This window comes from Paramormyrops kingsleyae, chromosome 12 (genome assembly GCF_048594095.1).
Source record: "Paramormyrops kingsleyae isolate MSU_618 chromosome 12, PKINGS_0.4, whole genome shotgun sequence".
Taxonomy (NCBI): Eukaryota; Metazoa; Chordata; class Actinopteri; order Osteoglossiformes; family Mormyridae; genus Paramormyrops; species Paramormyrops kingsleyae.
The window spans coordinates 9,612,630-9,634,988 of record NC_132808.1 but is presented as its reverse complement, the minus strand read 5'-3'; the positions used below and the strand labels follow the sequence as shown (position 1 = coordinate 9,634,988).

The window sequence follows — 22,359 nt, the reverse complement described above, 5'->3', positions numbered from 1 at the left end:
CCTGTTTGCACCTGCCTCAGTAAATCAGAGGGTGAGTTTTTATTTATATCACAAAACTGAGGATTAAAACTTATCTACAGAGCGAACTCTCCCGTTCACTGCCATAGCCAAACTAATCATTTTATAATTATTAACCCTTTATGTGCCATTTTTCACCCTGTACAATTAACTGAGAATATTTCATGTTTATGAAAGATATAATCAAGTAATTATTAATATGTACATATAATTAGTATATACAATGAGACTCAATTGTAGGGGAGACTCAATGAATTATTGTCACATCCCGGCCGTTATAGTCCTAATTTACAGCATTTCGTTTTAGTGGCACTAGTTTAGGCTAACTACCTGACTGCAATTCAGTGACTTCAAATAATTAATTCCTTTTTTTCCTGATCAGTTAATAGTAGCCATAAAAGACAAAAGAATGTTACTATAAATCAAAGTAAAATAATGAAGTTGTTTCCGATAACATCTTTATTTAGGAAAACATAACAAGAGCACATTTTACAGGCAAAACTCTGGATTTACATTTTACAATCAAAACAGCTCATTTAACACCACATTTAGGTTTTTACTGTGCAAAAAAAGGCAAGACAAATTATGAAATTATCTAACAAAACAATATAAAAATGTTCAAAAGTCTATGAATGCCATGACTACATCACTATGACTAGTGAGCATAGCCGTGAGTGTCAAATCTCATACTTCTTGTACTTTTGTGGGTGCATATGTGCATTCATGTCCACACTCAACAAGTTTAAGTACTGAACTACACAATGTGACACTCAAGGCAGAATATACTGCGGAAAAGTAAGGAAAGACCGGGGAGGATGGGCTGTGAATGGGTAAAAAATAGAAATATTAATACATTCATAGTGTAGTTAAGTACTTAATGAGTGTATGAATAGTCATTAAAAATGCAAAAGGTTGTGGGCCTATGTCAAAATGTATAGAACCTTATCCCATGACCCAACCGCCCCCCCAACCCCCTAGCACCCCAATGTCCATCAGAATGTTTCACTGTAGACATCGTCATATGCCAGTTAGGAAGACATCACCCAACCCTACTGGCCAGCAAAGTCCCTCAATTCTTCGGATAAAATGAACTGATCACCCATAAACTGGTGACTGCTAACACAGCTATCTTGTTGATCCAACAGGATCTGTCAAACTTGGGACCGTAGGCAAACATACCAAATGAAATACTATAGATCCTTCAGGCTTCTGTGTTCTTCTCTCCCAGTAATACCTCCTCTGTGTTTGGTTCATTGTGATCAGCAGGTCATGATGCCTCCATCTCCTGATTATCATGTGATCCCTGCAAATGTGTGTCAATTGATACATTTCATATTCAATTTTTGTCAAACAAGCAATGTAGTCACCATGAAATGGAGTAGCTTTAAATTAACGTGACCAACTATTTCAAAAAAAGGTTAACATCCCACAGTGCAGGGAAACTTACATTTAATAAAAACAGGCAAAGTGCAAAGACATTACACAGAGTGCAAACAGTAAACAAATAAGTAAAAATTATCTTGGCGGCTCTGTCGTTTTCCGATTTGAGATGGAAAAATCAAAAATGAAAAAACAGGTCGTTTTCACCATTTTCACTAGACAAATTGTGAAGGGAAAACTGGGAAACGGTTTGATTTGTGTTCATTGGTGTCTGTTTAAAAAAAAATGGGTGCGTTCGACTTCATGCAGCCGCTTACAGCGCTGGCTTAAAGCAATGCATTCTGGTCCTGACACATTGCATCATGGTTAGATTTTTTTGTCCAACTTCATCCGGCGCTGCAAAACATCACCACGCGTCACCATGTCACATGGTACAAAAACCTCGTGAGAGCAAGACGACTTAAAACAGATCGTGCTGCACCTCTCAGCCAGCTGCACAAACTGGAACTGCCTCCATGATGACCAAAGATGGAAAATTCAGGTTCAGAAAGTACAAATCCAGACCAAGGTTTTGTTTCAACCAACCAGTTGAGCATAAAGAGTTACAGTCACGAGTAATCAACTGCTTGGTTGATACAAAATCTTGGTCTGGATTTGTACTCTCTGAACCTGGACTTTCCACCTCTGATGACGACGCAACTTTGCCCATATTGGCTGAAGATTTTAGTTACACACATGACGTCTGTATCCCAGGAAGTTTCGATGCAGTATATGTTATTTCTCCCGAATATCACGTAAAGCAGTGAGAACTGGTTTTCAGTTAATTTCCCTGGTAAAATTTAAAGTTTAAATAAATGACATAAATGCTCTAATAGTACACGTACGTTAGTGGTTTATTTATTGTTAGTTACTGTAATAACTGTTACTGCTTTATTTGTTTAATCGTTATCCTTCTGGCAGTGCGGCCATTGCAGTCAGGTCTCGCACACAACGAGGAGTAGAAGTTGTCCGACTTGGCTGCAGTCACTTTATACTCCACCCCTGCAGCCGCCGGCAGATCTCGCTCCACGTCACGTCAGCTGCAGACAGACCTAAGCCCAAGTCGAACGCACCCAATATCAGAAAACATCTTGTATTCCATTTGACCGGAGGTGGGTTGGGTTATAGGTGTGCCATCTGTTATTGGCCAGGTACATCACAAAGACCACGCCTCCCTCCTGATCCCTACAAAATAAGAGTCGGGTATCTTCTGACTGCAGAAGTACCCGAGAGTCTCTGTTGTAGCTGTGCTTGAGTACTTTGAAAATTTATTTATGAATTAAAGCAGTCCGCACCAAAGTGGTGCAGTGGTTAGCACTGTTGCCTCACCGCAAGAAGGTCCTGGGTTTGGTCCCCGGGTTACCCAGGGTACCATTCTGTGTGGAGTTTGGATGTTCTCCCCATGCATGTGTGGGTTTCCTCCTACAGTCCAAAGACATGCAGATTAGGTCAACTGGCTACTCTAAATTGCCCGTGTGTGTGGCTGTTTGTCTGTGTTGGCCCTGTGGTGGACTGGTGACCTGCCCAGGGTGTACCCTGCCTCTCGCCTGAAGATGCTGGGATTGGTTCCAGCTTCCCCATGACTTTGATGGATAAAGCGGTATATATAATGGATGTATGACCAGAGTTATGTTTCCTTTATTCATTTTTTTTTATTTTTGTGCTTGTATGTGAAGTGACTGTGGATATCAGAAAGGTATTATTATCACCATTGACATCATTATTATTAGACAAATATCCATCCATCCATTTTCCAACCTGCTTATCCTACTGGGTTGCGGGGGGTCCAGAGCCTATCCCAGAAGCAATGGGCATGAGGCAGTGAACAACCCTGGATGGGGGGCCAGCCTATTGCTCAACCACACACCATTCACTCACACATGCACACCTAAGGGCAATTTAGTAACTCCAGTTAGCCTCAGCATGTCTTTGGACTGTGGGGGGAAACCAGAGCACCCGGAGAAAACCCCACGACGACACGGGGAGAACATGCAAACTCCACACACATGTGACCCAGGCGGAGACTCAAACCCAGGTCCCAGAGGTGTGACGCAACAGTGCTAACCACCACACCACCATGCCACCCCTATTAAACAAATATTTGTTAAAAAATGTGTAATATACCTTCTCAATGTAAATGCTTGCTGCCAATGTGGAGCTGAATATAGATTAACAATCTAATAAAATATGTCAGACATACTATCAAATGCTCAGCACATGTGGGACCCCCTTCAGGGCAGCTGGATCAATATCCCAGGAGGCCACCTCATGAAAGTGGTGTAGAGCAGAGAGCAGTCAGCCAATGGCTGGAGCAATTGGGGTAAAGCCCCAGCCCACCCTCCCAGAATTTTTAAAAATATATATTATTTATTTATTTATTTTATTTATTTATTTTTACTTCAGTGCATAATTCCGTATATGTTATTTTATTGTCTTGATGTCTTTATTATGAATATTAGGACAAATAAAGCTTTGTATGGGTAAATGTTTTGACTGGTACTTCATGTTTAATTCAAAGACAACTTTTCAACATTATCTTAAAATAAAAAGTGCAGGGAGCTCCGAGCGGAATTTCTTATAAAGTTAAATGACATTTTAGATCAAGACAGACAGACAGACAAAGAAAGAATATCTCCAGAAGTTGCCCCAGCAAGCTTCACCACATGCACCCCCCCCCTCCCCAGTTCCCCCCAGTACGCACCATCGCAGTACTGTATGTTCTCCCCAGATGCCCCTTGACTTGATGCATCTACTTTAGAGCAGCGCCAGGGTGCTTTTACCCTGCAGAGGGCGCTGTTCCCTGCACTCTCATATCACAATAACCATACTGCTGCAGTATAAAATACTTGGTTGGGGACTTACGTTGTTGCTCCTTTTGTCATTCATGTTATTCATCATGATTAAAAGTGGACAGTCAGACAGTCATCCTGTGTGCAGGTCTCCCAGTGAGAGATGAGCTTACTGGAGGATTTGCAGTACTTCACTGCAGGGGTACAAAGAGTGGTTAGATAAAATATTGTAGCACAGGCAAACCTGTGGGCCAGAGGTAAATGAATCCTCCCCCAACCTGAATCCATCCAGAAGAGTGGAAACAGAAGTGCGGTCCTGTACTCACCCTGGCAGGACTTTCCGGCCTGGCACTGGGTCATGTGCTTCAGGACCTTCCTCCTGGTGCGGCAGCGGGGCTTGGAGCATGACCACTCCTCCCTGTTGGCCTGTTCACGCTGCTGGCACTCCTGGGCATGCAGCAGGAGCAACAGCCGTCCCTGGGTCTGCTCGAGTTTTCCCGAGTCAGTCTAGGGGACAGAAGAACAATCTCATCAGTGGGGGTCACTGTGTCCTTTTCAGTGACCTAAACAACATTCATGCCGTCAATGTCATGCATTTTGGTTCTGGGCTTACAAACCTCTGTGTGAAATGAAATGATCCTTTATTTGGCATTTGCAAGTAAGAGTAAAAGTACATTGATGCCTCTCTTCGCTACCCCATCCTGCTCTCCATGAAACACACAGACATATATATATATATATATGTGAGAGCAAGCTTGGGGGTCGGCCAGCATGCAGCACCCCAGGAGCTGGGGGTTAAGGGCCTCGCTCAGGGGCCCACAGACATGTGACTATCCTGCTGAGGATAGTCCAATCACAGACCCAGAGGCTCAGCCCACTGAGCCACTCGCCACCCCCTGTGTTCATTCATCATAATCACACTGGTTTCTGTGCGGCTGGAAAAGCTTGACATCTGAAGCGCCACTCAAAGCCCTTTCCCTCGAGTCCCCATCTGAACGCGGTCTGGGGCCCCTGCTGGTTTGGGGGGCAGCTCTCACCAGGTTTGCCACCTTGGTGGCACCCAGGAGGTCAGCTGGGAGGGGGGACAGGCTGTTAGGGAGGGGGGACTTGGACTGGAGCTGGATGCCAACCCCTCCCACACCAGTGACCCCTGTACCCCCAAGCTGCTGTCCTTTGCCCTGTTCATAGGGCTGCCAGAAGGGGGCACTGTTCTCTGCAAGGCCCATGGGATGGCAATGCCTTCCTTTAGGGCAGTGATTCTCAAAGTGTGGGGCATGGAGTCATGATAGGTGGGGCACAAGAAACCTGAAAAGTTGTACAGAATTGATGTTTAACATCAGAGTCATTTTCACAGCGGAACAAAGAATTTACATTGGTACCGTTAGTAACCTGCTCATTCACTGCTATCAGAGCCTTAAAGGGTCAAAGTTGACAGATATTTAACAGGTATGATGAAGCATATCTTGCTCTGGGTTTCACTGTTAATGTGATAGGAGATGAGGAGAGACTGGTCTGTGTTTTATGTTTGAAAACTTTGGCAGCTGACAGTATCTCTTCACAAGTTTCTGCATTTGTTCTTGTTTATACAGATTGAATTTCTTCTGGAAAACTGCAAATTCTGCCTCTTAAAAAAAAAAAAAGCAGTGTGGTGACAAATGTCACAGAAAGTTGTTTGAAGTGAAAGCTGTTTTTTGCTTAACAAATGTTACTGAATAAATTAATGTTAATGAGTTTGATGTTATCTAAATAAAGTTACACCTAGACTTTTCTGTCATTGTTTTGTTGCGGTGGGGCGTGAAAATATTTCTTCCAGCCAAGTGGGGAATGATAGAAAAAGTTTGAGAACCACTGCAAGAGAACCACTGCTTTAGGGTGACACCAAAACACTTTCCAGTGTAATAAAAATAGTCAAATGAAAAACCTGACAATAACACAGGGGGGTTGTACAAAATTCGGGGCCCCTATGGTTCCCCCACCTTAGAAACTGCCAAATGTGTGTGTGTGGGGGGGGGGGGGGGTTTCCCGCAGTAAAATTTACAGAGTGGATCTATAATTTTTCCTGAGCACATACATTACTATTTTTCAGATTCTGGGTCCCCTATAAAGTGCTGGGCCCCACTGAATCTGCCAGGGTATCCATGCCCATCTGACACCCCTGACAGACAGTGGGAGGACAATAAAGAAAAGAAAAAAAATACAGAAAATATATCATATCACAGAAAATATTAGTTTAATCCTAACTCAGCTGATGCTTCCATTCCATTGGTGGATTTAGGTATGGGCAACGTTGCCATGGCCACAGAAAAAAAAAACCTAAATATATTGGAATGGTGACATTTGCATGAGCAGTCTTCCATCACTCATTTGCACGGCACATCAATGATATAATGTCTCTGTGTGGGTCAAATATCCTTGTGGGAGTGAGCACCCTGATTCTAGTTCCTGAGCCAGACAGGCTACCACGAAATGGGGAGGTGGGGGGGGGACTGACCTCAGGTCGTTCCACTAGAATCCTACAGTAGGGGGAGCTGGGGAATCTATCAAATAGCCCCACACTGAAATAACCTATATAAACATATATGTTTTAATATAGGTTTTGATATAGGTTTTTAATATATATGACATATATAAAATTGGCCGTTTTCCTATATTATATGTACATATATGCACATATATGCGTACATATATGTACCTATATAGGTACATATTTGCATATATATATGTGTGCATATATGCACCTATATGTTCACCTATATGTTCATCTATATATTACTAAAATTATTAAAATCCATAGCTGCTAGACAACATAAATAAAAGCCCAAAATGTAGAAATTTAAATTTCTTATTTACATTTAGCAAGTGTCTTGTCACAGAACGACAGTCTGCACCTGCAGGAGCCGGGATTCAAACCCCTGACCTTCCGATTATGGGATGACCCGCTCTCCCAACTGCACCACTGTCACCGTTAAATTGCTTTTTCTTTTTCCTCTATTTCTCCCTCTCCCTCCAAAGGTTGGCGTGAAAAAGAAATGTTCTTCTAAATACAACTGTAACTGCCTCTAGTAAATGTTTCATGGGACTGCATAGTAAATGTTTCAGGAAAACGTGTAGACATCATAGCTTTCCATCTCCTCTCACTTATTTGCCATAGTTAAATTCCATAACATGCCAATTACATGTGATACCAATTTCACGTGTTCGCACATAAGTTTTTTGCATTTTTTTTTTTTTTAGTTAGTTCTTAGTTATTGCCTTGATAATAGAAAATATGAGCTAGGCATCATGTATGACAGTTGCCAAAGTGAGATATGAGCTAAAATGACCAGATCCTGCCATGAGCTACAGTATATAGGAGACATATCTTGTATGTACATATAGGGCTTATATGTGGATATAAAGAAGCAATACAGGAGACCTATATGGCCTGTATATGCACATATATGCACCTCAATTTTGCCTATATGTGGCATATATACGCATATATGCAGCATATATATGCATATATACTACATATAGGTTTCATATATGCGCATATATCCTCATATAGGTTCTATCCATGTGGGGCACACCTATAACAGAGGGCGCTGTCCTATGCGATCTCACACTACAATAACCATACTGCTGCATTAAGAAACATTTGGTATGTTCTGTCCATTGGTAAATGATGATAAATACAAACCTTAGATTTAGGTCAGCAAACCTATGATACAAGTGTCAAATTATCACTGATAGAAGGTCAGCCTGGGCTCCAGCTGACCACAGGGGTGAGTGACGGGGGCGGGGGGGGACGGGGACTTACATTGTTGCTCATGTTCTTAGATGGCATGCAGACGGGACAGTCACCCTGCATGCATTTCTCCCAGTGTGAGATGATCTGGCAGGAGGAAGTGCAGTGCTTCACTGCAGGGGAACATATAGAGGGGTTCAAGCTGTTAGTGACAGAAACAGACCTAAGAACATAAGAAATTTACAAATGAGAGGAGGCCATTCGGCCCATCAAGCTCGTTTGGGGAGAACTTAACTAATAGCTCAGAGTTGTTAAAATCTTAACTAGCTCTGATTTAAAGGAACCCAGGGTTTTAGCCTACATTACTTGAACAGGAAGACTATTCCATACTCTAACTACACACTGTGTAAAGAAGTATTTTCTCAAATTCAGTTTTGTTCTCCCGCTAATTTCATCTTATGGCCATGAGTTCTAGTATTTAAACTAATATTGAAGTAGCCATTTGGCTGAACTTCATCCAGACCTGTTAGAATCTTATATACCTGGATCATGTCCACCCTTAATCTCCTTTGCGCGAGGCTAAACAGATTCAGCTCAGCTAACCTCTACTCAAAAGACACTCCTCTAAGACCAGGAATCATTCTCGCAGCCCTCCGTTTCACCTTTTCTAAGGCAGCAATGTCCTTCTTAAGGTATGGTGACCAAACCTGCAAACAATATTCTAGGTGGGGTCTTACCAAGGAATTGTATAATCTTAGCATTACCTCCCTTGACTTAAACTCCACACACCTAGAGATATAACCCAACATTCTGTTGGCCTTTTTTATTGCTTCCCCACACTGGCGAGAGTGGGACATGGAAGCATCAACATACACACCGAGATCTTTCTCGTATTCAGCTACCTTTATTTCAGTGAAACCCATAAAATATCTGTACTTTATATTTCTGCTCCCTGCATGGATTACCTTACATTTATCTGTGTTAAATTTCATCTGCCAAGTATCAGCCCAGTCGCTAATTAAATCAAGATCCCGTTGTAGCCTCTGTGCTGCTAGTTTAGTATCTGCTACACCACCCACCTTGGTGTCATCTGCAAATTTAACCAGTTTACTGTATGAATTGGTGTCAATATCATTAATGCAAATTAGGAACAGTAGTGGCCCTAAAATTGAACCCTGTGGTACCCCACTATGACTGCAGGCCCACTGTGACATTGTGCCTCTAATAACTACCCGCTGCTTCCTGTCTGTTAACCAGATTTTGATCCAAGCTGCTACAGTTCCTAAAACCCTGCAGCAGCTTTGAGCTTAAGCAAGAGCTGTTTGTGGAGGACAACATCAAAAACCTTCTGGAAATCTAAGTAGATCACATCGTAGGCCTTTTTGTGATCAATTTCTCTTGTAGCTTCCTCAAAGAACTCAAGTAGATTAGTTAAACAAGATCTACCTCTCCTAAATCCATGTTGGCTATCCCTCAGAATTTTATTTGAACCCAGGTAATCTACCATTTTCCCTTGATTTATAGCTTCCATTACTTTTCCAGTTATGCAAGTTAAACCAATTAGCCTATAGTTTGCCGGATTACTTCTATCCCCTTTTTTGAATATGGGAGTTATATTAGCAGTGAAGTGAAGGTGAACGCAGGACCAAAGGCAAATTAATCCTCCTCCCAGCAGAGTGGAAATGGAAGTGCGGTCCTGTACTCACCCTGGCACGTCATGCCAGCCTGGCAGTTATCCATGTGCTTCAGGACCTTCCTCATGGTGCGGCACTGGGGCCTGGAGCATGACCACTCCTCCCTGTTGGTCTGCTTGCGTCGCTGGCACATGCGGGCATGCAGTAGGAGCAACAGCTGCTCCCGGATCAGCTTGCGTTTCCCCGGGTCGGCCAGGGGGCCTGGAATGGTGGCTGGGGGAACCTGCTGCTGGAGCTGGAGCCACGGCAAAATGGGGGGGGGGGGGGGGGGGGGGGGGGGGGGGGGGAATAACGATCTGGTCAGCAAACCTCTGTGTGAAATTAAATGATACTTTATCTACCATTTGCAGAGGTAACAGTACAGGTACATTGGAATGCTTCTCTTTGATACCCCATCCTGCTCTCCATGAGACTCAGACACATATGCAGGTGTTTACTGAACAAATAATCTTTTTTTTTTTTTATTTCAGGGGCCCTATAAAGTGCTGTGCCCCCTGAATCTGCCCGGGTATCCATGTCCGTCCAACGCCCCTGACAGACAGTGCAGGGTTCTTTTATGCAATAAGAAAAGAAAAGAAAAAAGTAACATTCATATCATATCATATTAAATATCAAATTAATGCCAGTGTATCGCCATAAAGACCAAGACGCCAAAAAAGCGTAGCTGTTCAAAAAAGCTGTCTGACTGTGCAAAACAGCCTTAAGCTGAGAAAAGGAGCTTCAGTGAAGCAAAACAGTTTCTGCCTCACTAAGCTCATGGACGTCAGTGTCTCATCACCTTCTATTGATTGGATAGTTATGGAATAACGTGTTTTAACCCCCCCTCCCCCCCCTCCAGTCCTTCCAATTATACAGGCTCTTGCACACTCTCTACACAAAGATGAGTGACACACGCTTCACCATTCAGAGCATGAATTCAGCCGTCAGGCGGAGATGGACACTCCAGCTGGCAACTCCTAAAGCTGCACTCAAGTCGCACATAAACAGACACAGTTTGACTCGCAAATTGTTCCTAACTGACTTCAGACTTGACTCAACCTCTTGGATAGAGACTCATGAGCATTAAGAATCTTACAAAATTTAATTAGGAGCTGAATTTCTGCAAGAGTTAAGTCTTTTTTTCTCAAAAAAAAAAATTATCAGGCAAGAGAAATTCACTTGTTCACCAATGTTCCTAATTAGTTTATGAAGAAGGAATTGGTATCTTTTATATGATAGAGTCAAGAGTTATCCACAGAAGTCCACAGAATGTAGTTGCCACCCTGCTCCCTGTCAATCACCTCCGCACCTCCTCATACAGCTCATTGTAACGACCACAACAACAACTACTCTTCCTGTACTCCTTCTTGGTTGACCTCTGCTCTGGGAAAGCCAGTGCTGCCAATTATTAGAAACACCTTCTGAACTTCCTTTCTACATCCCCACAGAGTTCACAACAGTCCGCATTGCTGTTTACTTCCCCCCAGAGCTATGCTAATGGTGATGTTGGTAGCGCCCTGTGTGAACTTCATTGGATTATCAGCGAGCTTCAGACTTTCTCCAACGGATTCTTCATTGTCGCTGGAGCCTTCAGTAATGCATCATTAAAGTCAGTTTTATTCTGATTTTCCACATGAAGGAAATCATGTTAGACAGTATATATATAAACATACACCGTGCATTCAAGGCCACCCCCCTCCCCAGCTCAGACACTCAGACCACATCTCTATCCTCCTGACTCCAGTCTACAGACCCATGCAGAGCCTCATCTGACCAGCCTTGCGGAAGGGGAGAGCCTTGCCTCAGGGTGCTGTAACTGCACTACATTACTGCCTCGACCACACAGACTGGCACATCAGGGTAGCTGGCATCTAAGGCAGCTCAGTAGACTTATAGGAGTACAGAGCCTCAGTGACTGGCCACATCAGCAAATGAACTGAGGATATTACCATGTCCAAAATTGTCATCACATGTGCAAACCTCTAACCCTGGTTATCTGCACAACTGCACACCCTGGATAAAATCAAAGACGTGGCAGGGAATCCAATCCATCACTGACTACAAGCAACACCTCAGGCCCACAGCAGTGAGGCCTCTCTGCCAGATGTGCTGAATGACTTCTATGCATGTTATGAGGCAAAAAACAGGGAACCCATGAGGAAGACACCCCCCGCCCCCCCCCCGAACATCCAGGTACTTTGCCTATTCATTGCTGATGTCAGTTAGACTCTATGCAGAGTCAACCCGTGGAAGGCAGTGGGACCTGATAACTTCCCTGTCTGGGTGCTCAGAGACTGTGCTGACCGATTGGCAGATGTCCCAACAGACATCTTCAATGTATCCCTGAGCACAGGAGTGGTACCTGCATCCCTCAAAACAACCAGGATCATCCCAGTGCCCAAGAAGTCGACCATGTTTTGTCTCAATGTTTACTGGCCTGTACCACTCATAGCCATCATCATGAAGAGCTTCGAGAGGCTGGTATTGAGGCACATGAAGGCAGACTGACATGAACTCCCAGACTGACTAGACGCCCTACTTATCGCCAAAACTGGACCAGATATGATGCCATTTCCACTGCCCTCCCCCTCACCCTCCCACACCTGGACAGAAAGGACAGCTATGTCAGAATGCTGTTCATTAGCTTCAGTTCGGCATTTAACACAATCATCCCACAGAGGCTGGTAGGGAAGCTGAACCTGCTGGGCATAAACACCCCCCTCTAATTGGATCCTGCACTTCCTGTCTGACAGACCTCAGTGTGTCTCCATAGGAAACAGCACCTCCAGGGCCCTCCGACTGAGCACAGGAGCCCCCAGGGCTGTGAGCTCAGCCCACTGCTGTTTACTCTGCTCTCCCACCCATCATCTGTACAGGAAACATGTCATCTGCCATGCAAACAGCACTGAGGCAGACCCCTCCCACCCATCCCATGGACTGTTCATCCAATGCCACCTGGCAGAAGGTTCTGGAGCATCCAATCCATCACTGCTAGACACTGAAACAGCTTCTTCTCCCAGTCAGTCAGGCTTCTCACTATCCTGCTGTCTCAACAGCCTCCACACTTAAATGGAAAGAGGAAGAGCACAAGGGCCACAGATCTGCTACAGACACAATTATGTATAATAATCTGAGGGAAGATGGTCAGACTGATGTAGAGAAACAGGTCCCAGGACAGCAGCCAGAGGGGCAGATGTATCTTAGGCACCTACCAGTTCCAGCTCAGTATCTTGGAGTCTCTCAACCAAGCCCAGCTGTTTCTTTATCCTAAGAAGAAAACATACAGTTATTATAACAGAGTTCAGAGGCCTGAGTATCACATTTTAAGTAAAATTATCCTATTTTATGTGCTTCTTACTGATGCCCAGTATCACCTTAAATTTAGGAATTCCGGCAATTACATGAAGTAACAGAAGTAACTAAGGACATGATAGGGCTGTCACAATATCAGATTTTCACTACACGATTATCGTGGGCAAAAGAATTCATGATTTATGGTATATATAGAAAATGTTCATGAAATAATTATAATAATGCTACCAGTCAAATTAAATTTCTTTATTTTGTCTTTTGTCTTTTTTTGGCCAGATATGAGTGTAGTGAGACGGAGAGTCTGTAACCATAACTGTATAAAAACATAGGAAAAGAGCAATTATACTACACAGATAGTGAAAAGACAATCAGGGCTAAAGCTCCCTTTTGTGCTTCCTGCTGATCAGCACTTCCTGCAGACTGGGGTGTCTAACATACCATCTTTTTTATGAAATCCTGTAATGACTCCATTAATATTTCTTTTAACGACATCAGGTTCATTTTACAGACTGTGTGTAATTGATCTCCACCAGATATTCAGCCAGATATTCTGATGTTGGATTGTTTCTGTTCTCTGTCTGTTTAATAAAAGATCTGCATAGTACCTGCACTTTTCCCTCAGTGTGTGTTTATGGGTCTCATTAGGTGCCCCAGTCACGGTGGGGTGACCACATGTGTCCCTGAAAACTGCCACTATTATCCTGCAGCAAGTCTGATGCCAACAGGACAAACAAATAGAGGAATGTATTTTTTTCCAATTTTATTTCCTGATCCCACTGCTAGCTTGCAGCCATTTAGAATATAAAGTAATATTTAACAAATTGGATATTTAGGTAACAGCGCTGATCCAAAAACTGGGAATTGACAACTGGAGTGAACATATTGATATTTCATTTTTGAAATATCACAGTTATTGTCAAAATATTGTGACAGCCCTCATTCCCATACAGTTGAATATTTAACACATGGTGACACTCATTTGTAACATATTTGCGTGGTGACTCAGTGGGTAACACTGGCACCTCACACCTCCCGGCTTGGGCTCTGTGTAGTTTACGTGGTGACTCAGTGGGTAACACTGGCACCTCACACCCCCCGGCTTGGGCTCTGTGTAGTTTACGTGGTGACTCACTGGGTAACACTGGCACCTCACACCTCCCGGCTTGGGCTCTGTGTAGTTTGCGTGGTGACTCAGTGGGTAACACTGGCACCTCACACCCCCGGCTTGGGCTCTGTGTAGTTTACGTGGTGACTCAGTGGGTAACACTGGCACCTCACGCCTCCCGGCTTGGGCTCCGTGTAGTTTACGTGGTGACTCAGTGGGTAACACTGGCACCTCACGCCTCCCGGCTTGGGCTCCGTGTAGTTTACGTGGTGACTCAGTGGGTAACACTGAGACCTCACACCTCCCGGCTTGGGCTCTGTGTAGTTTACGTGGTGACTCAGTGGGTGACACTGGCACCTCACGCCCCCGGCTTGGGCTCCGTGTAGTTTACGTGGTGACTCAGTGGGTAACACTGGCACCTCACGCCTCCCGGCTTGGGCTCCGTGTAGTTTACGTGGTGACTCAGTGGGTAACACTGAGACCTCACACCTCCCGGCTTGGGCTCTGTGTAGTTTACGTGGTGACTCAGTGGGTGACACTGGCACCTCACGCCCCCGGCTTGGGCTCCGTGTAGTTTACGTGGTGACTCAGTGGGTAACACTGGCACCTCACGCCTCCCGGCTTGGGCTCCGTGTAGTTTACGTGGTGACTCAGTGGGTAACACTGAGACCTCACACCTCCCGGCTTGGGCTCTGTGTAGTTTACGTGGTGACTCAGTGGGTAACACCGGCACCTCACACCTCCCGGCTTGGGCTCTGTGTAGTTTACGTGGTGACTCAGTGGGTAACACCGGCACCTCACACCCCCCGGCTTGGGCTCTGTGTAGTTTACGTGGTGACTCAGTGGGTAACACTGGCACCTCACACCTCCCGGCTTGGGCTCCGTGTAGTTTACGTGGTGACTCACTGGGTAACACTGGCACCTCACACCCCCGGCTTGGGCTCTGTGTAGTTTACTTTCTCTCCCCATGTTTCCCCAGATACTCCGGTTTCCTCCCAGTCCCACAACATGAGGTTTGGCCAACCAGCATCTCTGAATGTCCCCTCGCATGTGAATGTGTGTGCTTGCTTTGTGATGGACTGGCATCCTGCCCAGGGTGTCCCCTGTCTTGTGCCCTGTGCTCCCTGTGACAGGTGCCAGGCTCACCACGATGGATGGATGGATTTTTTATACATTAATTAAATTTTTTTTTAAGAAAAAATGACTTGCACATATACTACATAGAAAATGTCTACTTACTTTTCTTTTTTGGCCAACCCTATAATTAAAAAAGATTCAATTAACAGTGTTGGAGCTCAAAATACTAAAACACCAATAGGAGCTTATTGTAGCTGTCAGGTTACATGTAATGAGTAATGATGATGTGTAATGAGAACTAATGATTACTTGTATATTTATAATTATTATAATAATAATTACTGAGAGTGACCGTTTTCTGTATTACATAGACACATGTGCTGTATCACTGAGGATGTTTATATCATCTCCCCATTAATAGTCAGGCTCCCCAGTACAGCCTCAGTGCCCCCTACTGGCCAGGAGGCCATTACAGTCCTATACCACTGAAACAGCATCATAATGGAAGAGCAATAAAGTTGAAAAGAATTAAAGCAGCAGTGATATGAAATGTTACATCTTGAGCCAAACCATATAGTGAATACATAATGATGTGGTTACAAATGTAATATTCATCCAGGTTAAGTGCTGAGCATGTGGAGATGTAAACAATGACTGGAAAGCTACAAACATGCTGGAAAAGTCCCAGTACACATATTCAGCCTTTATGGTAAATTATGCATCATATCTCTGTTATACTTACAGTATGCAGACACCTCTATAACAAACCAGCCAAAGAGGAAGACAGACCCAGAAATCAGGACAATCAGCCGTAGATCCAGTGGCTGTTTTCCTGTGTCTGAAATGACATGATCATAAAAATCACTGAGAGCTGAGGTCAGTAAATGAGCAATAAGTGACAGATATTAAACCACAGGAATCCATATATTTATTAAAGGGTTTGTACAATTTAGCTGTATGGTTAAGTTTACATAGTAAAAGTAAAACATCTCAAATTTATAGTGTATTTACCTGCTTTGAGTTTTAATGCTACAGCCAGGGCAGCAGAATTCAGGAGAGGGAGAGCAAAAGCCCCTGAGAAATATACATATTTACGGGGTTTGGCTGAAAGGTAGAGAGAAGCATCAGTCATACAGCTACATACAGCACTGTGATGAAGTATTTGCCCTGATTCCCTCTATTTTTAACATCCATAACACTTCAATGTGTCTGATAACAAAACAAATGTAGTATAGTACAAAGAACATTCTACTGTAAGTTCACAACACAGTTTTTAAATGATCTTTTGATTTACTGAAGGAAGGAAAAAAAACCTAAAAATAAAATAAAAAAAACAAACAAATATTCCCCAACACCCATAGCACCTGTGTGACAAAGTAAGTTCCCCCCCTTTGGCATCGCTGTGGAGAAATGTTGACCCACTCTACTCTACGGGATTGTTTCAACTCAGCCACATTGGGGGGTTTTCAAATATAAACTGTCCATTTAAGGTCCCGCCCCAATATCTCAATGAGGTTCAAGTCAGTACTGTGACTAGGCCTCTGCAAAACCTTAATTTTGTTTTTTTCTTTTCAGCCATTCAGAGGTGGACTTGCTGTTGAGCTTCAGATCACAGACTGATGATGGACATTCTCCTTCAGTACTTTCTGGCAAACAGCTGAATTCATGCTTCCCTCTGTTACAGCAAGTCGCCCAGGCCGGGCAGCAGCAAAGCATCCCCACAGCATCACTCTGCCTCCACCATGTCTGACTGTGGCCATGATGTTCTTTGTGTGGAAGCTGTTAGCTTTACGCCAGATGTAGCAGGACCCATGTCTTCCAAATAGCTCCACTTCTGACTCATCAGGCCACAGAACATCCTCCCAAAGGTGTTGGGGGTAATCGAGGTGCTTTTTGGTGAATTTTAGATGAGTCTCCATGTTCCTGTAATTTAGCTGTGGTTTCTCCTTGCATCTCTCCCATGGACACCATTATTGCCCAGTGTCTTTCTAATCATGGAATCAGACATTAACTGATCTGAGAGAGGCCTGCAGTTCCTTAGATCTTCATCTCTGGTCTGCTGTAGCTTTCCTGATGAGGTTTCTTGGTGTTCTTGGAGCAATTCTGCTAAGCTGGCCAGTCCTGGGCAGATCTACCATGGTTTTCTCCATTTGGAGATGATGGCTCTCATGGTGATTCATTGCACTCCAAGGGTTTTAGAGAGTGTTTTGTACCCCTTTTCTGACTGATATATCTCAGTGATTTTCTTTCTCAGGTCTTCAGGAAGCTCTTCTGATTGAGGCATGGTCTGCTGCTTCTTGAGACCCTTATCCAGCTCCTCATTGCTGCAATGGTTCTATTTAAGTGATGTGTAGGTTCATCAGGGCTGGCAGCAATCAAGCTTGGGTGTGTCTAGTTTAATTTAACCCATTATCATTTAGATTTGGTTTATTAGTTGATTGAGTGACCAATTACTTTGTCACAGCACTATATATTCAGTACAGTCAAACAGCCATTGGGTATTTTCAACATTTGTCATGCTCTGTTTACAAAATAAAAAAATAAATCATAATATTTTATTTAAAGTATAAAACAGTATTCATCAAACAAAATATTTAAACAACTTATCAATAAGTGTTTAAAAATAATTTTAATAAAAACAAATACGTACCAAGGAAATGTTCCCGTTCCCAGAATAGAAACATCAATGTGACAGTCAGAATGTAGATGAACATAAACTCGCAGATCTTTACAGGTCGTCCTGTGGTCAGAATTAGTTGAAATTAATTTCAGTTTCTAATACAACAAAGGTTATTAATGAAATAAAAAGCTTCTTGTCCCTCTAAAATCAGTAAATACATACAGTCAAAGTAAAAAGTATGTGAACCCTTTGGAATTATCTGGTTTTCTGCATGAATTGGTTATAAACAGTCATCTGATTTTTATGTAAGTCACTTAAACCAATAACACACACAAAAAAAAATACTTTTTCATGTCTTTATTATACAAATGCGTTCAATGTTCACAGTGGTAGTGGAAAAAGTCAGTGAACCTTTGGTTGACTCTCTTTTGGCAGCAATGACCTCAACCAGGGGCTTCCTGTAACTGCAGATCAGACCTGCAGATCATGTGGGGCGTGGGGGGGCTTTAGCACATTCTTCCCTGCAGAACGGCCTTAACTCTTCCATATCCTTTGGTCGTCTTCTGTGTATGGTTCTCTGCAAGTCATTCCACAGCATCTCAATAGGACTAAGATCTGGGCTCTGACTGGGTCAGTCCAAAGGACTGATTTTGTTCTTCTGAAACCATTGTGTTACGACCCCCAGGTATAGTTTATTCCCTATAGTGGGTGGATGTTTCTGAGGGGGGGTGTGTCATTCTGTTCCTGGCCCTGCCCACCTTCCCCTCTATTTTGATTGGCTGGGTTTCCTCCTGTGTCACTTCCTTTATAAGGCCTGTCCAAGCCAAGAACTTGAGGCCATTTGCTTTGTAATTTGTTTGATACTTGCTGTATGACTGATGATTTATTGTGCTTGGCTCTTTTGCTGTTTGACCATTGATTTCTGCTTAGCCCTTTTTTTGGATTTGGTTGCTGTGGATTTTGTTTTGTAAATATCTGTAAATATCTGCACCCTTTGAGGTTCACTGTGGGTAGCCAGGGAAGTAGGGAGCGTGACGCCATTTTGCTTTGGTTAAGTTTTCTCACTGTTTTGGAGTTAGTCAGGGAGATAGGTTAGTTTTGTGTACTTTTGATTTCTTTTTATTTGGGTTAGGTAAGAAGTATCTCTTTTGGTTCCAGTTAGAGGTGGTTTTGTTTGTTATTTTGGCCTTGTCGGCTCCTGAAGTGGTTCCCACTATTAATAAACCCACTAGAAACACCAAAGTAGTGGTCTCACTCCACCTTTTGTTGCACCTGACCCTAGACCCGGGACGTAACAATTGTGCTCTGGATTTGCTTTAATGTTTTGGTCATTGTCCTGTTGCATCACCCAGCTTATTCTGAGCTTCAGTTGATGGACAGACACCCTCACATTATCCTGGAGAATTGGTTGGTAAACTTAGGAATTAATTTTCCCCTCAATGATGGCCAGCTGTCCAGGCCCTGACGCAGCAAAGCAGGCCCAAACCATGATGTTCCCTCCACCATACGTTAGTGTAGAGCAGGGGTAGTCAATCTTATCCACAAAGGGCCGGTGTGTATGCAGGTTTTTGGGATAACCTGTAGGTCAGCTGTTTAAATCCAGGTGTGAGGACTCTTTCAGCCAATCAGTCATCTAATCAGTAATCTAATTAGGGAGTTGCAGCGAAAACCTGCACACACACACCGGCCCTTTGCGGATAAGATTGGCCACCCCTGGTGTAGAGTTGTGATGTTGATATGCAGGTGCCCTTTTTACACCAAATGAAATTCTGCTTGTTCCTCCCAAATAGTTCAATTTTGGTTTCATCACTCCACAGAACATTTTCCCAGTACCGCTGTGGAGTGTCCAAGTGCTCTACTGCAAACTTCAGGTACAGTATGCAGCAATGTTCTCTTTGACAGCAGTGGCTTCCTCCTTGGTGTCCTGCCATGGCCTCCTTTCTTGTTCAATGTGTTGCATATTGTTGAATCATGAACAGAGATGTTAGCCAGTTCTAATGACTTCCTCGTGTCATTCGCTGTCACTCTATGGTTCTTCTTTACCTCATAGATGACTTTGCATTGTGCTCTTGGGGTCGTCTTGGTGGGGCACCCCCTTCTAGGCAGAGTGGCCATAATACCAAATTGTCTCCATTTATAGACAACTTGCCTAACAGTAGACTGATGAATATCTAAAATATCTGAGATGACTTTGTAACCCTTTCCAGCCTTATGTAAATTAACAAGTCTTGATTGTAGCTCTTCAGAAAGCTCTTTTGTGTGAAGCATGATTTCCATCTGCATATGCTTCTTGTCAAAAGCTCAAACTCAACCTTTTCATCAATCACAGTAATTTTAGGCCACATCTCTGAATTTGTTTCATTAAATGGACTCCAGGTTTGCTAAATTCTGACTGCAATGAGCTTTTTAAAAAGTCATTAGCTTAGGGTTCACTTTTCCAACCGTCAGTTTCACAGTTTGAATGATTTATTCAATATGGTCAAAAATTCTCTGGAAATCTGTGTATCTTTAGTTATAGGAGACTGTTCTTTATTGTGACGACCATGTTTTATATGGGAATTAGACAAAAATATAGAAAATTACAACAGGTTCACAAACTTTTTACTTTGACTTTATCTGAAGACACACAGAACAAGTTAATAACAAAACACTCCATCCTTGGAAGTGTCCTTTTTACAGCTCACATAGAATATATTACTGTCTATTTCATATTGATTACATCAAAGTATATGCCTTTATTAGTAGGGTGTAACTCAATAATAAGAAATGGTTATATTGCATTATTGTTAACAGCAGCCCAAAAAATGTTTCTGGTTTATATTTTACAAACACCATTTACCAAATGATTGACAGTTAAAGCTCTATTACAATCAAATGTTTTCCTTACAGTTAAAGGTTTTCCTTACCTTTGTCATTTTCTAAAATCACACTTAGATACAGGAAACTTAAAATTAAGTGAAGCATGAAGAAAATCCCCAAAAGGATTTTCTGAGCAAAATCTGAAAAGCAATAAAACACATAAAACAACAGATTAAATAAACATAACATACAACAGCCCCCATTAAACATTATCCCTCTGTTTTTGTCTGTTATATCTTCAAGGGGTGAGAACTTACAGGTGGTGGACAAAATAATGGAACCATCAGTATATTAATCTCAAAGACCTAATAAGGAGTTCAGCCCCCTTTGGCTACAATAATAGGTTCAGATCTTCCTACAGTGTGGTCATGGAATCCTGAGGTGTGCAGTGGGACACTGGACTGATCTTCAGAAAGAAAAGCCTCCATGTCTTTGCAAGACGAATAAGGTGGAAATCAACTTCACACACTGTGTTCCAGAACTTCCGATAAAGCTTTAATGGTGTTTCGATCTGGTGGCTGGGAACCCAAGGAAAGCATCTGACTTCATCCTGGTGCTCATGAAACCTCTCCTGAATCTGTTTAGCAGTGTGTATGGGGGCATTATCATCTTGGAATAAGGGAACATCATGAGGGAACAGTGTCTGAGCCACAGGGAGCAGCTGCTCTTGTAAAAAGCCCTCATATTCCTTGGCTGTTATTGGACCATGCAGAGCATCATCAGACCTAATGACTCACACAAGATGGCTGCCCACACAAACAGACACTGTGGGCTGATGGTGTGCTTTGATTTTCTCTAGATGTAACCCCAACCAGACGCTCTGCAAAACTGCACTAGTGAGCACACTGTGCAATACTGCACTGCTGGAACACACTCTGTAGTACTGCACTAGTGAGCACACTGCAATACTGCTCTGCTGAGCACACTCTGCAATATTCCACTGCAAAAGATGGCCGTTCATTGATGCATTGGCAGATGCATTGGCCCCTTAGGTTTTCGGAAATGTATTGTGCATCGTAATTGTCATGAGAATAACAACTCGACCACATATCCCTGTTTATGTTACCAGCTAACACCTCCCTCAGGAAAACAGACCCCCCCACATCAAGAACTGTTATAATGCGGCCTGAAGGTGCATCCTCACAGCTGCAGGACTGTTTTGAAAAGACAGACTGGAGTATTTTTGAATCTCACGACTTGGAGAAGTACACTACATCTGTACTCTCCTGCATCAAGCACTGCACAGACATCGTCGCCAAGGTAAAACGCATCAGGGTGTATGTCAACCAAAGACCCTGGATGACGAGAGAGGTCAGGAAAGCAGATTGTTATACAGTGATATTAGGATTATGAGCAATAAAAATAATGTGGTAGTTATGGGTGATTTTAATCTACCGGGGATGCAGTGGGACATTGTTGCTGGCTCTTCTGAAAATGAACTTGAGATGGTGGAATTAGTACAGGATTGTTTTTTTACTCAGTTTGTTAACACCCCTACCAGGGGAGATGCCATTCTTGATCTTGTTTTGTCTAATAACCAGGACAGGATTGGTAAATTAGACGTTTTAGAACCACTTGACAGTAGCGATCATAACATGGTTAAATTTGAGGTTAAGTTTAGTGCCCGAAGAGCAAAGTTCAAATCAAAAATATATAATGTTAGGAAGGCTAACTTCAATTGTATGAGATTAAAACTAGAAACTGTGAACTGGATGGAGTTAAATAACAAAACTGTTGAAGAGGCATGGGAATTTTTTAAA

General features: G+C 43.0%; 1 protein-coding gene across 1 annotated transcript in view; it reads right to left on the bottom strand.

The window, feature by feature from the left end:
* Positions 1–459: 459 nt before the first annotated feature.
* LOC111839800 (uncharacterized) overlaps positions 460–22,359 on the bottom strand; it is a 108,765-nt gene continuing 86,865 nt past the window's right edge. Inside the window, exons 15-25 of the mRNA XM_072718638.1 lie at positions 20,647–20,739; positions 17,771–17,860; positions 16,132–16,224; positions 15,863–15,958; positions 15,283–15,301; positions 12,839–12,893; positions 9,660–9,882; positions 8,026–8,126; positions 4,553–4,733; positions 4,300–4,420; positions 460–1,321 (exon numbers count right to left, since the gene is read on the bottom strand). Of these exons, the coding sequence (XP_072574739.1) occupies positions 4,338–4,420; positions 4,553–4,733; positions 8,026–8,126; positions 9,660–9,882; positions 12,839–12,893; positions 15,283–15,301; positions 15,863–15,958; positions 16,132–16,224; positions 17,771–17,860; positions 20,647–20,739 (1,034 nt within the window). The 3' untranslated portion in view covers positions 460–1,321; positions 4,300–4,337. The remainder of the gene's footprint in view (positions 1,322–4,299; positions 4,421–4,552; positions 4,734–8,025; positions 8,127–9,659; positions 9,883–12,838; positions 12,894–15,282; positions 15,302–15,862; positions 15,959–16,131; positions 16,225–17,770; positions 17,861–20,646; positions 20,740–22,359) is intronic.